This window comes from Falco peregrinus, chromosome 3, assembly GCF_023634155.1.
Source record: "Falco peregrinus isolate bFalPer1 chromosome 3, bFalPer1.pri, whole genome shotgun sequence".
Lineage (NCBI taxonomy): Eukaryota > Metazoa > Chordata > Aves > Falconiformes > Falconidae > Falco > Falco peregrinus.
The window spans coordinates 119,675,759-119,692,915 of NC_073723.1; the positions used below are offsets into that span (position 1 = coordinate 119,675,759).

The 17,157-nt window shown below is 53.5% G+C and overlaps 1 protein-coding gene across 1 annotated transcript; it reads left to right on the forward strand.

Annotated features, from left to right (window-relative positions):
* The first annotated feature begins 9,317 nt into the window (after positions 1-9,317).
* On the forward strand, positions 9,318-16,842 carry ZC3H12A (zinc finger CCCH-type containing 12A). The gene is given in 7 exon segments (XM_055799034.1): positions 9,318-9,728; positions 9,861-10,284; positions 10,286-10,383; positions 13,535-13,674; positions 14,442-14,676; positions 15,174-15,280; positions 15,385-16,842. Coding segments are annotated over 6 exon segments (1,983 nt in total). The 5' UTR covers positions 9,318-9,728; positions 9,861-9,903; the 3' UTR covers positions 16,407-16,842.
* Positions 16,843-17,157: the final 315 nt, after the last annotated feature.

Below are 17,157 nucleotides of genomic sequence, written 5' to 3' on the forward strand. Positions count from 1 at the left end.
GCAGCCCCCCGGCCCCTCGGGGTGCGGGGGGGCACGGGCTGCGCGCCGGGCTTCTGCGCCCCCCCCACCCACCCCGTGCCCCTCCGCTCCCCCAGGGGCAGTGCTGCCAGCCGGGGTTTGACGCTTTTTCGCTGAACGCCCCCCGTGCTCCCCTGCGCGCTGCCCGAGCCGGGGGGGCACACCCCAGCCCCCCCTCCCGGCGCCGCCCGCAGCCCCCCTGCCCCCGCCGCGGGGTCCTTCCCGCCGGGGGGCTGCCCCAGGGGCGCAATGACAGCAGCAGCCAGAAAGCGAGGGTGCCTCCCCAGGGGGCTGCGGGGGGGCTGCAGTGGTACCCAAGCGAGGAGCTGGCGCAGACCACCGGGGCAATGCTGGTCGTATTTCTTCAGGAGCTGCTGCACGTACGCATTTTTCCCCTCATTTCGACAGTGGATTAATGAGCACCGTCACTGCTAAAGCAAACCTAAACGGAAACCGAAAGCCAGCCTTCCATTTTCATGAAAACATGTTTTCTACCGAACTGCAGCTATCGCTGTGAGCAGCCAGCTTCCCACCCCTCACAGAAACGCTGCGCGTAGATCCAGAAGGAGGAGAAGGATGTGCTGCTCTGCCGAGCCGGCACATAGGCAGGATATTGAGCAGGGACATGGGAGAGTCACACCAGATTTTTCTGCTCTAAGCAATCGGAAGGTGCTGGTATTTACTGCAAGAATTCGAGATCATAAGCCAAAGGAACTATTTCTATTTCTGCACATAAGATGGGACAGACAAGCCCAGAAATGGAACACACATCTATCGGCATGACTGGAAGGTGGCATCAAGCGGGCTTTAGCCTCTCGGTAACCTGCTGTCCACATTGTCCTTTTCATCCCAAATGCTCATTCCACAAAGCGGGGGACAATCAGAAAGTTTGGACTAAATTGTAACACCCTGTTCAGTCCTTTAGGTGGAAGGTTGAGAAAACAAATCTGATTATCAGAAAAGGGGTTGTTTGTCCCAAAGAGCAAAACTAAAAGTGCAATCACTTCTTTGCCCTCTTGACTTGATGTCAGACATGAATCAGGCGTGTGGGCTGGGAGGGCCCGCTCCAAGGCTTGCAAGGTCTTAGCTGAAATAGTCTGACAAACTCAGATCCCACAGGCTGTTCCTGTATCTTGTGTCTCTTGAGTCTTCTGCTCCAGATGCTGTTTTGCAATAAATGCATCACTCTTTTTGTACGCTGTTGTGTAAAAGTGGAAAGACAGGCTGGGGCCTGGCTGTGCTCTCCCGCTGCGGTACCAGGACTGAACAGAGCAGGAGCAGGGCTGGGCAGTGCAGGAGGTGGCAGGGGCAGCATCCTGAGCACAGGTCTGTGCCAGGGGAGCTCCCCGTGCCCCCCAATGCCACAGAAATCCTCCGCTGCCCGGGGGCAGCCACAGCCCGGCACAGCCGGAGGCTGCTCCAGCTCCACACCAGCACCGCGCACCTCGCACTGGGGAAATCCCCAGCCAAAGGCAGCGAAAGCACGGTCTTGCCTCACGGAGACAGGCTGCTCTGACAGCGTAACTGGAGGGAGAGGCCAGCCTTCTCTGCACTTCTGCATTGTGTGCATTGCACAACCGCTGTGCAGGGTGTGAAACGCGGAGCTTTCCTCCGATACCAGACAGCTCAGTCCTTTCCCACGCTCGTGGCCATCCGCCATGCGCTGGGAATGAGCTTTGCCATTGACCCGTGGGCCAGTTAACACCTTCTCTGCGTTTAGCCCAGTCAGGTAGGAAACCACCTCCTGGACCCTGCCTGCTGGCTCCGCCGGCTGCCACGCTGCCATGGGCTGAGTCATACCAGAGGCTCCCGCTGCCACTGACATCATGGGAGTCGTGAGGGGGGAGCCCTGCAGGCTGTTTGTCTTTCTGCCCCCGTGACACACATCCGTCTCATGGGAGGGCTTTGGGGCAGCCAGCGCTGTCCCACATTGCGCAGGGCCCCCGATGGCCATGCTTGGCCCCCTGCCTGGGGACCGCGCTGACCCCACCATCCTGGCCCGGAGAAGGAGGAAATGAGTTTCCTGACCGGGAATGTGTGCTCAGCCCAGCAGAGCCAGGACCTCCCATTCCAGCTTTAACAGGAGGGCTGGGGAGACCCAGCCTGTGTCCCAAGGGGCTCACCCTAAGCCCACTGAGCACAAGCTGTCCCTAAGCTGCTGTCAAGGACTTAACCCCTTGGGTTTGTAGACTTCGGCAGGGCTTGAGATGTCCTTCCTTGATCTCCTGGGTGCCTGGAGCAGACACTCCAGCCTGGGAACATCCAGAAGCTATTCGTGCATGGACAGCTTTCTTCCATAACATTCCCGTTGCACGGTGACACCACCAGCGTGTGCAGCAGCTCGGGACTGGCGGTGCGAGGGGAGCTGAGGGGCCAGGCTGGCGTGGCTGACCCTCTGCTGCTCCCTCCCGCTGCGGGCACTGAGAGCTGCCAGGTGAGGGCACGTCCCTGTGTCTCAGGGAGATGTTCCTGCTCTCAAGGCTGGAAACGCAACAACAAACCTCAGCGGGGACAGCACAGGGCCATGTGTCCCTTTGCTCAGGAAGCGTTTGACACTTCTGGGTTTTGCTACATGTCTCCATTCATCCCAGAGATGTGCCTACAGATGACTAACAGCTACAAGCCATGACACCGCGCCTCGCTGCGAAGCCGGCCTTGCTGACACGGCTTGCTCGCAGCCTGTGTGCTGAGCTGGGGCTCGATGTCACCACACGCCCATGTGCCAGAGGCATGGGGTGGCCACGGGGCTGCAAGTAGGCACCGGGGCTCTCCCTCAGGACCTGCAGGGATCTCAGCCCTGGGCAGTTTGGGAGGTTTTTTCCCCTGCCCCAACATGTGCAGGGCACAGGGAAAGAGCAAACACATCTCCCTGCTCCCTGCAGAGCGATGGGCAGCCCTAGCCAGCTCTTTGGGGGGCTGGGGCTCCAGAGGCATAGCTGTGCCATCTCCCCTCTGCACGCCCATAGCACAGGCATGGTGAGCTCTGCAACTCCTGTCCCCAGCGAGGTCTGCTCTGTAGGATCCTCTGCCACCACTGGAGGGGAAGAGCAGGAGAGCTCCCGGCACTGCTGCCCACCACTCACTTGTCTCAGGCATGCTCTGCTTTCGGCTCCTTAGAACAAAAACTGCTTCCCAGATGTATGTGACTTCTCAAGAGGTATTTGTTCAGCTATAAGCATAAATCCTCTGCTCTTCACATTGCTCTGGGTGGGATAAAATATTCTGTGACTGTCTATTTAAACATCTTATGTTAATACCACGAAGTGTTTGTTCAGCTTCTATTATTCTTTTAGCTCTGAAGTCAAAAACACTCTCAGGCATGTCAGAGTACAACAAATCCACAGCTACAGATGCTGCATCTGAACAAAACTCAGGCTGAGCAGGAAGGATGTGTCTGGAGAAGGGGACAGCTGACATTTTCCAGCAGAGGGGCCATGACTGGGAAGGGCTTAGCAAAACGGTAAATAGCTGCTGTCACAGACACTTGCATAACCGCTTGGTTTTCCTCATCATTATTTATTAGTTGAGTCGGTTGCTTCTCCCTGCTTTTGAATCTGCTGTGGCAAACCCAAGGTTAGCCGGTAAGCCAGGAGCGCTGCTTCAGAGAGGAGAGGGTGCTGCCTGCATGCAGATGCTCTGGGAGCATTCTGTTAAACACATCTGCTGGAATGAGGTGATCACAGCAAGGAGGAATCATCTAGATATTGAGTCACTGATGCATCCTGGGCAGGGGCAGTGGGACCAGTCCTCCCTGGCTTTGGTGCAGGGATGTGGGCAAACCACTTTCCCAGGGCCAGCCAAGCGCTTTCCCTGCTGCCAGGACGGTCAGCAACAGATTTCTTGCGAGCTGTCTGACACCAGCCATGGTTGGTCTGTGCCTTGCTGAGGTGCAGTTTTACCTTTTGTGGAAGACCTCAGGAGATGCACACTGAGCTGGACAGACGGGAGGATTCATTTCGCAGCCCCCTTGCAGGGTCATCATCCCTGGCTGGTCAGCCAAGACCTGACGTGCTCGTGCAGCACCACATGCTGCACCTGGGACAGCCCACACAATGGCGAGGCTTCTGCTGTCTCTGCCATTTCAGCCCTCAACTATAACAGATTTATAGTCAAAAAGACCTGGGGAAAAAGGCTCTTTTCCTTGATGGAAGCGCAAGAGAAAAAAAGTAGTCAGGGTGTGGCCAATCCATCTGTCACTGAGGAAATAAGCCCGTCCTCTTATAACTTAATGCCATCATTCACTAAGACCAAAGGTAGAGATCAAGGCTGCTTACTCGGAGTAGTACCTAAGGCCGTGTCTAGTCAGGCACACAGGCAGTCGCAGTGACAGCCAAATATAAATTACTCTGGCGTGGTCCCTCGGGAGTGCGCGCTCTCCTCCAGAGCAAGCAATTGCCTCCCAAATATGTCTACTCTGCAGGGAGCCCTCGGGCTACACAGGGAGTAAGTTACTCTGCAGAGTACTTATAAGGGTCTCCTTAAAAGCCAGGGAATAAGTTCAAGAGAGAATATTTCAGAGAAAAATCAGTCTATTTGTCTGCAGCTGCAAAGGAATCCCATACTCATGGATGAAGGCGGCACTGGGAAGACAGCTAGCAATGCGACGAGTACTGTGGGCATACGGGCTCAAAATATCAGTCAGTAAGTTCTACAAATCCCGGTTTAGCTTCTACTGTAGTCCTCCCTTGCTGCATTTTCCTTTTATCTGAGAAGGCTTGAGCTACCTTTTGTCCTCTTGAACCACCATGGCATGTCACACCAGGGACGGGGTCCAGGAGCTCTTGCCCGACAGGAGCGGAGCTGCCCTGCAAGAGGGGAATGACCTTCCCACTGGTGCCTCCGCTGGGCACGCTTCCAAACCGGAGCGATGTGTCAGCTGATGGGTTCTCACTCTGGCAACCAGCTACGATGCTGCCATCAGAGACATCTTTATTGAGGCAAAAAAGAGAAGCAGATGGTCTCTCAGTCAGCATCTCCATAAATGTGAGTGGTTGCATCTATAAAAGCAAACTGCTATAAAGGGATGCTGCTAAGCTTTCCTTCCAGCATTATTGCTCAACTTTCCTCATGAGGCATGGTGACCCTCTTCCAAAGAAAGGGCATAAATCATCACTGGCTTTTTCCTTTAATTCCTGGATGTGCTGAGTCCTGTGTAATAAATTATACTGCTCACTGTAGAAGAAAATTCAGATGCAGCTCTGCCAGCCCCTTGAATCCCTAGGTCACAGGTGATGGGAGGGTTCAGTCAATCTACCCGGCTTTGTTCACATCAACCAGGAGCACATGTCAGTAAGTGAGGTGAGACGAGCCATTAGGTCACCCCGCAGATGAGCAGGGGATTTAGGATGCCAAAGCTGTTGGGAACGTACATGTTCCGAGGCAGCCAGCCCCAGCCCCATCCCCCCCCAGCGAGGCTGAAGGCATGAACTCAGGCTCTGAGCAGGCACAGGTGCCTGCCCCTCACTGCTTGGGGCTTGTCTACACAGGACTCTTAAAAAATTTAAATTGAAGTAACTAAATCTAAAATGGATTAAGGAGCATTAAAATTCTGCATAAAACTCTCATTCAGAATTAAAATGGCCTTAATTCAGTTTAATTTACTCCCAAATGCTACTAAATAAGGCCATTTAAATTGTCCTTAATTAACATAAGTGGTCCCATATAGGCATTTATAAATGAGGTTTAATTAGCCCATTTTTAAAAGTGAGCTAGCTGCCTTGAGCTTCCATAGGTAGGCGAGCCAGGCCCATGGCTGCTTTGCTGACAAGGCTCCTGATTGAGGCTGGTTAGCAATGGGTTTGTAGCGCTGGCGTCTCTTCCCAAGCAACTGGCACGAGGCCAGCTTCTTCCCCGCCAGCAGATAATAAGATCCTTGAATACCACCTATTTTGACTGCGTTAAATGCACGAGTGGGAGATGAAAGGCTTTGTCAGAGGACGAGTTCTTCCTTTAAGATCTGGGACACGGGAGTAGTAATCCCTAGAAAAAATCCGTAGAAAAATGTGATGTCAGGATTTTGTGAGACTTGCTCATGAGCACGGAATCAGACTGGAAGAAAGCTTGCCTTGAGTCGGCAGGGAAGTGGAAGGAGATGGAGGACTGGGAGGGACCGAGCCCATCCCTGGGACAGGCCTTCTGCTATCACAGGCTACCTCGCTGTCACCACTGCCCCCAGATGCTTTTGTTCCTTTTTTTGCTTACTAGAAGCCCCAGTTCAGAAAGATAACCCTTCAGCAGCGTGAGGGCTGCCCTCGATACCCAGCGTGGTGCATTGGGCACATCCTGTGGTCTCGTGGCTGGCCTTGCCTGCCCGTGTCCTCCCCCTCGCTCTCACCAGTTCCTCCTCAGGAAAGGCCCCACGCATGCGCGCGATGCCGAGGGGATTTCCACCTCCTTCCTGTGGGCGCAGAGAGCTTGCAGCAGGATGGAGGCACGAGCACCGCTCGGCAGCCCAGCAGTGCCAGCAGACGGCCTGTCCCACAGTGAAAAGGGGACGATGCAGCTGCCTGATGGAGGGCACAGCACTGCCAGTGCTCAGCCCGCTGCTCCCCAGCCAGGCCTCGCCAACAAGCCCCGCTGGGCGCCTCAGCCCAGGGACCTGGACCGTGTCCTCCCACATGCCATCCAACCGCGCAGCCCTGCAGAAGGAAAGGCAGATTGCTATGCGATGAGGGCATGACCTCTGGTGCACAACACAAAAAAATCACCTTTCCCAAAACAAAGTGGGGTTTGGTCGTGCCTGGAAGCAGAGTGTGCAAGGTGGAAAGCATTTCTGCAAAACACACCACCACGGAGGTGCTCAGTTCCCCTTATGAAATCCATGAAATGGTTATTGGCATGTCTCTGGCAGACTTGGTGCTATTTAGGGTCCTCTGAATATGGCTCCCTTCCCTCCCCTTGGGCTGATTCTTTGCTCTGCAGCTCCTCTGGCATTCCCTACTCCAGGACAACTCGCTGCTCCAAACTCCATGTCAGTGGGCTGCTGCGATCACGGTTTTCTGCAGGGTACTGCTCCCCGGGTAGCAGCTTTACCGAGGTCTGGCTGCATGTGACACCCCGGGGTGCGCAGAGAGGGGCAGAGACCTTTGGGTGTGCTCGGAGGGAGCAGGATGGCAGATGGCTCCTGGAAACCACAGTGAAGGTGGCACAGCAGCCACACAGGTCCAGGGGACAGCGGAGCAGAGGCGTGACTGTCCCTGAAGACACTGCATGCTTGTTTCCACAAGGAATTCAACAGCAATACCTCCTCCTCTGCGCTGTGTAGTGGGGATGGGTCAATACACTTTCAAATCACACCAATTAAGTGAAAGCTGGTTTCTTGCTTTGGAACTAAGAAGCTTCCTTCTCACAGGCGGGCAGAGGTGTCAGGACTGTGGGACAGCTCTGCTCCTCCAGCTCCTCTCCCTGTGCAGGGGACCCTTCGTGTGCCTCGGGGACGAACGACGTCTCCTGCCTTGTGTGCGCAGTAGCGCAGGGCCTTGGTGCATCCTGGTCCTGGCAGAGGCTTTGTTCTGGAAATCTTCATACCCTCAGAAGCTGCAGCCTCCACAGGAGCCCTTGCGATGCCAAACAACTGAAGCACTTTCTCTTCAAAGCAGTTTGTAAATGTGAAAATGGGGGGGAAAAAATCAAAAGTAACCACTGGGAGTTTTGGGGTGGGGCCAGCATATTGCCCCTTTTGACTTTTAGGGAGAAGCCAACAGACCCTCTCTGTGCTGGCTTCTCTTTTTACCAAATCAAAGCAGGCAGCGTGCAGTTGCTGTCACTGCTTTGCATAAATCAGAAGATCCAGCTTTGTGGCTCTTACATGGGGTATTTCCTATAAAAAGCACGTCTGTGGCCACACTTTTTGGTGCAATAGGCTTTATCCTGGAAGCAAAAGCAGAAAAACAATGCTAAATTCATGCTGACTGGAGTAGATTCCAAGGGAAAGAAGAGTTGGGAAAGCACCTACTTAAGTACTGACTAAGGATGTTATCTCTCATCTGAATCTAGCCTCTGTGTGTGTGTTACTGTTGAGTACACAGTGCGGTTTCAGACATGGCCAGAGACAAGAAAAAATGATTGTTTCAGGGTAACCACAAGGAAGATGAATGCAAATATATTCCTGTAACTGGGAGAGTTCCCTTGCTCTTAAGTTGGGCTCTGGTACATGGCTTCAGGGAAGCAAATTTGCAACTACCTTCATTAAGTTGTTTGGGAATGATTAATCAGAAGTCAGAGACGTAAAATTTTTGCACATTGTGAAATGTTGGTTGAATTCCTGCAGTTACGTACTGTCTGCAAGGGCCGCTTCAGGGAATAGTCAGGGGACAGGTACTGGTGGCTGACAGATGCTTCCTGTCGGCTCTTATCTCCTCTGAAAGCCGGGGCTGATAAGCTCCTGCGGGCTGAATCACAGCCACCTGCATCACGTTGGGATCAAAGTGGTGCAAGAGACGTGTGGCAGAGGCTCCAGCCTCCCGTGCGGTGCACGCCCAGCGCGCAGCCTGTCCGGGCACCCTCCATGCAGGGCACTGCCGGCACAGGGGGGGCCACTACAGCAGGAGACACTGCCGTCACCCCTGAGTGCGCTCTGCCACGTCCATCCATCAGGTGCCTTCCATGTCACCGTATGCCGTGTCCAAGCAGTGGCTGATGGCAGTGCAGCACAGAGCACCTGCGCCAATGTGCACGAAGCCTGTGGCTGCACGTTCACACCTTCCTTCGCACCTTCACACCTTCCTTCTGCCTAAAGCTGCCTACAGCTTCGGCTTGGCTTAAACAGCAGTGGCTTCTCCTTGCACCTGATACAACCCGCTGCCCCCGGCCCTCTGTCCCCTCTCCCTTCCTGGTTTCAGCTGCTTCCCAGCCACGTGCCGGGCACGCCACGGCCACCCCCTCCTGAGGGTCCTTAGGCCCCAGCCTGGCCTTTGGCGTGGCGGGGGCAGCGGGCGGTAGCACCATACACCCCGTGCGGGTCGGGGGGCACCCAGCAGGCGCCGTGGGGCTCTGGGACTCAGTCACCACTTGACACCCACCTCTGATGGGGGGTGGGGGGTGAGGGGGGTGGTAGTTAAAAAGGGTCAGGCCTGGAGTTTTGACGCATTGGTTTTAACCCAAGAGCAGCCAAGGACAAGCTGGGAAGACCTCTGAGGAACTGGCTATCGCCCACGCCGCCGCAGATGTGCCTGCCTGTGCCAACGGGGGGCTTCGCCGCACCGCCCGCCGCTGGCACCCCGCACAGGGGGCCGGGGGCCGGGGGCCGGGGGGCCGGGGCAGAGCAGGAAGCAGAAGGGCTCATTTCCCTAAGGAGCAGCTTGTCGGGGCAAATCTGCCCGCGTTGCAACACGATTTGCATAAACCCCAGGTGTTTGCAGCAGGGACCTGCCTCTGCATCTGCCGGGGTTATTCCACAGGCAGCGGCGGCGGGGCTGGACGGGGCCCAGAGGCGGCCGCCAAGCCGCGGCCCCCGCGGCGCTCGCCCAGCGAGGCAGGCCCGGCGGGCCCCGAGGCGAGGCCGCAGCCCGAGCAGCGCCGCCTCCCCGCCCCAGGGCCGCGGCCGGGCGGGGCGCGGGGCGGACCGGGAAGCGGCCGCCGCACCGCCCCCGCCCGCGCTGCCCTTCCGCGTTGGCGCGGCCGCGGCCCGGGCCCCGGTATAAAGCGGCGGCCGCCGCCCGGCCCGCACCGGCCCCATGGAGGCGCAGCGGCGGCCCGTCGGCGGCGGGCCGGTGAGCGGGGGCGGCGGGCCGGGCGGGCTCGGGGCGGGCGGCGCGGCCCCGCGGAGGCCGGGCACGGGGGCGCGGGGGGGGCCGCGCGGAGGCGTGCCGGGGGCCGCCGCTAACGCCCGTCTTGTCCCGCAGGTCCGGGGCGCGACCGGAGGCCGGGAGTCCCCCGCGGGGAGCCATGAGGGCGGGCAGCGGCGGCCCGGGCTGGCCTGAGGCGCTCCCGGCCGCCAGGCTGCCGGCGTCCCGGCTCGGCGGGAGGATGAGCGGCAGAGAGCCCTGCGAGGGCCGCGGGCTGGGCCCGGGCCTGCCCGGCGCGGAGCCGGCCGAGGAGGCGGGCAGCCCCGGGCGGGAGCCCTGCGACAGCGCCGAGATGCAGCTGAAGGTGGACTTCTTCCGCAAGCTGGGCTACTCCTCGGAGGAGATCCACGTCGTGCTGCAGAAGCTGGGCCTGGGCGCCGACACCAACACCGTGCTGGGGGAGCTGGTGAAGCACGGCCCGGCCGAGCGGGACAGCGGCGAGGCCCCGCCGGAGGCCAAGGAGGCCCCGCTGGTCCCGCGGGGGGGGGGCGGCCAACAAGGCCCCGGCGCCCGCCCCGGAGGAGACGGAGAGCGAGAACCTGAAGCCCATCGTCATCGATGGCAGCAACGTGGCCATGAGGTGGGTCTGGGGGCTGTGGGCGGGCACCGGGGGCTGCCCGTGCGGGGCCCGGTGTGGTGCGGCTTTTGCCTGAGCTCCAGTCCGGAGATTGGCGTCTGACACGCTCTGGGTTTGGCACCGAGAACAGCCACCGCTGGCAGCCCTGGTGATGCTTCCCGAGGCACCTCGCCGATACGTGCGGCGCTCGCCAGGGCGAGTGTCACCCTTGCAGGCGCCAGCCGTCTTGCTGGCCTCTCCCGCCCGTGGACCCCACAGGGCTCTGGCTGGAGTGGGCATGTTTGCTGGGAGTAAAGATGTTCCCTTGTGCTCTGGCTCATGGGTAGGATAACTGGAGATAGGTTGTCTTCTTACCTAATGGCTTTATGTAAGTTTCTGTAGCAGGAAGTTGCTCAATAAATAATTATGGGGTTAATTAGAGAAGACTTTGTAATATGGAGCTGTCTCCTGCATCGGAGACTGGTCTCCACATTACGACTCTCCTATTTTGGGTGGATTTGGTACAGCGCAGAGGACGGGTGAGAAGCTGAAGAGACACTGTAGCCTATGGAGTCACCAAGGCAGGGCTGCGACTCCTCCTCAGCATCTCTGGCGTTGTGGTGCCGATGGGGCAGGTCCTTGGGCGCTGCAGCCAGAGCAGCCTACGAAGCCGCTTGGGTTGGAGCGGTAATTTGGGAATGCCGGAACCCTAATATCCACGGAGCACCCAGACTCTCTGGGATGGGTATTTACTGGCTTGATGACCCTACTTTCACCTTGGCGTTTGTTTCCCACGATGGTGAGCGTTGTGTGCTCCCCACCTCTGCACAGGGGGTCTGGGCTCTCTGAATTTAACGCACCAGGTTTCTAAACAGGGCTCTGTCGTTGCAGTTGAAAAGCAAGCCTCCTTCACAGTGTTTTAGCCTAATAGGTTTTGTAGCATATGTTTGTGTGCACAGAATTTTTATTAAAAAAAAAAAACAGACCAAAAAACCTGGGTGACCACAGAGCTGCCGTGTGTGTTATGGTAGATTTTTTGTCTAAAGCAAAAGTGTTGAGTGGAGCTTTGTTTACGTGTGTGGTTTTCTCTAAGCCATGGTTGACAGTTCTGAGAACAGGACTGAGAAAAGATGGGGTACGGTCTGCTGTGTGTCCAAGAAACAGAGCCTGCGAGTCCCAGGGCAACTGAGGAATTCCGATGGCAATCAAGCAGGGCTGGAGAGTAAAAGATATGACCTTGGTGTCTCCAGGAGAGCGCAGTCCTGTTCCTGCAGCTCTCCAGCAGCTGTGCAGTCACTTGAGGAAAATGGCCCACTGCGGGACCTGTGCTGAGCGGTGTGGCTCTTGCAGCGGAGTTTACCTTTGATAAGTGTTCAGCCTTCAACAGAATTGGCTGCTGCTTTTGAAATGAGGAGCCTCTTACCTCATTTATCCCAAAAGCACAGGAGGGATCACAGCAAATGTGACTTAGGGCAGGCCGGGCGGTAACAATGCTGCCGATAGGAGTTTGACATGAGAAAAGCAGTCTGGCTTTTTTAAGCAATTTGCTAGAAGGGGAATTCCATTCTGAAACTTCCTGTATTGATGGTGTGATGTTCCCTGCTGATTCATTTGCAGTGTGTACCGGGGCCTTCCTGAGCAGCTCTTGACAAACATATGCAAATCATAGTGGAAATTAGCTTTTACTTCCTTCTAAGGGAATTTTTTCTTGGCTGTTGCCAAATCAGATCAGCCCAATTAGCTACCTTCTGTAGGTTTGAGACCGGTAGCAAGGACTCGGGGGAAAAAAAAAGTTTTTAAAAAACTTCATAGTAACTTGTGTCTGGCTATCTATGGCAAAAACAGACTGACATTGGCAAAGTTTTCAGAGCATCGTTCTGCTGATTGTTAATATCAGCCTTTCTGTAATTTGGGATTCTTAATGAAGATGCATTAGGTGTCTCTTCAGGTATTAGTTTTATTGCTAAACTTATAGTTCTTTTAGAATAAGTATTTTGGTACAACTTTTCAATTTTCTTAATAGGAGGAGGGTGAGGACAGGAGGAGAAGTAAAGCCTCTTTCTAGTGGTACTGTAGTAATTGTGCTGCTTAGCTGTGCCTCTGCTGGGATGGAAGCTCCTCAGTAACTTACGGAGGAGTTCACTGGCACGCTAAGTGGTGGTGGGAGTTGAAATGTCATTCAAGTGTAGATGGGAAGAGTAAGACTTGTGGCAGGGTAGTCCCCAGATGGGGAAAATCTTACTGAATCATGAGACCAGTTATCTTTAGTGTAGTACATATTACCAGAGTGTCATCATGAAATGCAGGCTATTAGATCTTGAATGACAGATCAGGCTGTAATACAAAAAAGTTGAAAGCTTGCCAGAACCATTATCAGCAGAAGAGCTGATTACACTGTAAATACTGGCACTTGTAAAACAGGAGTGGTAGCTTCCTCTTAGAAGTTCTGGAAACTTACTGATATGACCTAATAATTAAGAAGCAGCTTTTTGCATTGGTACGTAGCTTCTGATGCTGTTGTCAAACTTTGTTCTCAAACTGCCAAGTTGAGACATTCAGCACTGATCCTGTAACCAGGAGTTACTATTGCTATTTTATGCAAATAGTGCACTTATATATGCATATATAAAAATATGTATATATTGGGGGGGGGGGGCAGGCATAATGTAGCGAAGAAGCATTTTTCCTCAGTGCTGATGTCCTTGAGGTAAGAGTGCATAAAACCTTGTTTTCCTTGAGTTATCAGAATAGCTTTACAAACAGAACACCTAGTGAGGGTACCGTTTACACTGGCAGAGGTTAGCCACTGGTATTAGCTGGCAGAATAGGACAAAGGGTGTTCAAGTTGTACTCAGCACTAAAAATAAAGATCTAGAGTCTAGAGCGAAGCAAAAGCTCTGTTTCAGAGCAGCTGCAACAGTTACAGCTGCTTTCTCCCTCCCAGTGAGGATATGGGTATTTATTGGCATACTGAGGTGCTAAAGGAACAGTAATTCTGTGAAGAGCTTAGTGATGTCTCTTTACACAAGATGAGCAATGAATGCTGATTGTGCTACTCTAAACACTTCTTCACTAAAGATTATCTGAACTGCTGGATCCATTTGCTTAGTATATTGCCTGACAAGTCTGTACATAACCGGAATATTGAAGTCCTTAATTTTCTTCTTCAATGCAGCCATGGAAATAAAGAAGTGTTCTCCTGCCGAGGTATCCTTCTGGCTGTCCAGTGGTTTTGGGACAGGGGACACAAGGATATTACAGTCTTCGTGCCATCTTGGAGGAAGGAGCAGCCACGACCAGATGTGCTTATAACAGGTGTGGAAATGTGAAAACCAAAAGCAGCTTTTCAGGCTTACTGCTTTGTCACTTAATGAGCTTGCAAAGTTCTGGCTGGTTAATTACTAACTTATGAATGGAAGATCTGAGTGGTAGGAGATCCAGCAAGCTGAGCTGACCAGTGAGAATTAGTCATTAACTTCTCCCCTAAGCAAGTTCTTGCCTGAATCGGTGAAATAATTCAAGAACAAAGAATGTAGTGCTAGTCTGTTTCCTAACTTGTCTCTTACAGAGTTTTTTCTTCTTTCAGGGACACACCTTCATGCTATGTATTTGACTAACATATTTGACACTGTAGACTGTACAGAATTTCTACATGCTAAAAGTTAAAGCTCAATGGGAGCTTAGTCAGAATTATTCAAATTGAGGGGACTTTGCTCTGAACTTGCGAACAGCTGAGATTTCTAAGCAACTCTCCTCAGAAATCCATGCACTACATGGTACAGCACCATACAAGATACTAGCCTGCCAGCCTTAACTGCTGCATGCAAAGGGCGACGTGGCTGGGACTTGCTGTGTTACAGCAGCCTCGGTGGTGGGTTCTAAGGCTTCTTGGGTGCCATGCAGGCAGCGGGGCTAGGAATCCACCTCTGACAGCCTGATCGATGGTATAAAACAGATGAGAATGCAAGCTGAGCTGTGGAGAGAAGAAATTACTTTAATTTTGTCATTTATTTATAATGTTACTTTATCTGTGTGAAAGCCTTTGGGCTGTGTAAGTGTGTTCACATTTGTGTTTGTTCTAGACCAGTACATTCTCCGTGACCTTGAGAAGAAGAAAATTCTGGTCTTCACCCCTTCCAGGCGGGTTGGAGGCAAGCGTGTTGTCTGTTACGATGATCGATTCATTGTGAAACTGGCACATGAGTCTGATGGCATTGTGGTTTCTAATGATACTTATCGGGACCTGCAGAACGAGCGTCCTGAGTGGAAGAAATTTATTGAGGAGCGTCTGCTGATGTATTCCTTTGTTAATGACAAGTAGGTTCCCATTCTTTCTTTGCTTTAAAAAAAAAAATTCTGTGTGAGCGTGCTGTGTTGTTTTAATGAAGCAATAGCAAGTGATGCATGAAAAGAGCAAAATGCTGGTACAGTGTGGAAAAAAAATCCTGTAGAGATATTGGGAGGTATCTTAAATAGCTGTTCATGGTTTGGAACTAGGAGCTGTGCTGTAGTGGAGTTCCTAAGAGAGCTGCAAGGCTTGATTTCTTCACAGGACAATCATTTGCAGGCCTGGCAGCAGGTACTAATTTGGGTCAGCAACAGCACAAAACCTCTTCTCTGCCTGGAGTGAAGCACTTTGTGCTGGTCTTTACCAGGTGACAGGAGGGCTATCTCTGCAGTGAAATGGGAAAGTTTGGGGTTTTTTTTAGAGCTCAGAGAGCTTTTAATCTTCAGCGAAATGGGAGACTTTAAGAAGAAATTAACCCTGTCCCAAGAAAGTGAACTGCTCCTGACTGAGATTTATTTTTCTTTAGGTTTATGCCTCCAGATGATCCCTTAGGGCGACATGGCCCCAGCCTGGATAACTTTCTGAGAAAGAAACCTGTGGTGCCAGAACACAAGAAACAGCAGTGTCCTTATGGTAAGACTTGCCTTCTAAATGTGATGACCGAGGTCTCTGTGCAAGTGTAATTCATACATGAGTAAAATTCAGCTCCTCATTCCATGTTCTGCCTTCCCTTGCAGGGAAGAAATGCACTTATGGAATTAAGTGTAAATTCTACCACCCTGAAAGGATCAATCAGCCCCAGCGCTCATTAGCTGATGAACTCCGAGCCAATGCAAGGTTGTCTCCTACCAGAAGTACTGCTGCCAAGGAGGAGAAAAAAGGCAAAAGAGGTTCCCAGGCAGAGGTCTTGTGCTCCGTGCCCACAGAGAGTGATAAAAGCTCTTTGCAGAAGGTCTCTGCAGAGAGGAAAAGCTTGACCCACAAAGCAAAACCCAGTGATGTTCCGCTTCAGGTCAAAGGCTGTGTCTCAGGCAGCGTCCCTCCCAACAGTGGGAACCACAGGTCCTCCGACAGGTACCAGCAGCCTCATATGGACTCTCTCTCTTACATCTCTCAGGAGCATCTTGACTCAGGCATTGGGTCTCTGGAGAACCAACTGTCTGACATGTGGCCTTACAGATCTAGCAGTCACTGTGATCATTCCCCTGCTGATCAGATGGCAGTCTGCAACTGCGGTAGGCAGAGGCCTGTCTACCCACATTCTCCCGGCTTAGAGCAAAATGGTCTGGTCTCTTACAAGCATGGTTCCCATAAATCTTCCTCTGGTGCTAGCTTCTTGCAGTATAGCCCTGAGAGATCTCACTCAGGACCCCCTCACTCTTTCTCAGGCTACGGAGTACCAGTACACCCAGCTAATGCTGGCCAATACAGTCTGCCCAATGAATACGCTGCTCCTCCACCCCATTCTCGCGAGTTCTGGTCTGAACCATACCAGATGCCACCGCCTCAAGTGAGATCTACCAGCGTGCGAGATCCTCGTTCGGTACAGAGAGCCCCAGGGCCAGCGTATGGGGACTCCTGCCAGTGGGCTGTCTCTGACCAGTTCGCAGAGGAGCGAGCCAATGTGCATGTCAAGCTGTGTGGCATATTCCATCCCCATTTAGTTGATGCTGTGATGAGCCGTTTCCCTCGACTTCTGGATCCCCAGAGGCTAGCTGCAGAGATACTAACGTACAAGTCTCAGAACCCCGGTATATGAGGGATGCTGAGGGCAGCCAGGCACGTGGAGAGCTCGAGGGGCAGTGTTTGCGCTCTGTAGCTGCCATAGATGCCTTCTGAGGGCTCCTCCTTGTTTCTTGGAAGTACCGGGCTCCAGTTGGAGGCTGGATTCCAAATGTGGTACGCTCACAGCAAATTCCGGTCTAGGCATGACAGTGTGCCCCTGTTAGAGAGGTGAGAGCACCCTAGGGTCCCGTCTTACCAGAGGCTGTTGAAGAGGCTCTGGGTGCTGAACAGGAGGAGGGGCCGTAGCTTCAGAGCAGGATTTTTCCTTTGGGTTTGTGTGGCGAGTCGGGCACACCCCAAATTCCTGCAGTTGTTCAGGGCCAAATGTGACCTTATTCCTCCTGTTAGCTTCAGGTTTGAGATGGCTTGGTGTGTTATCAGGTGTGTGGAGGGAGGATTCGGGGGAGGGGGGGGGCTTGTGGAAGGTGAGGGGGTTACTACCTTTGCACTGGTGTGAGGCTTATTTGTGAAGACTGAAATGCATCGTCAAGGCTGTTCTTGGCTCTTAAGTAGGCCTGTTTACCAAACCACGCAGATCTGTGGAAAATGTTTGATTATAAATCTAGTACAAAGCTGGGTTTAGCTGACTTTAATTTGGTTTTATTGGTGCACTTCTTTAATGATGCTTTCCATACCCCTCCCACTTAAGCTTACCTTCCTGAGATGAGGCAATTCTCCGGTATGTACCACAAGTGCTTAGCAAGCTGCTTAGCTCCCAGAAATGA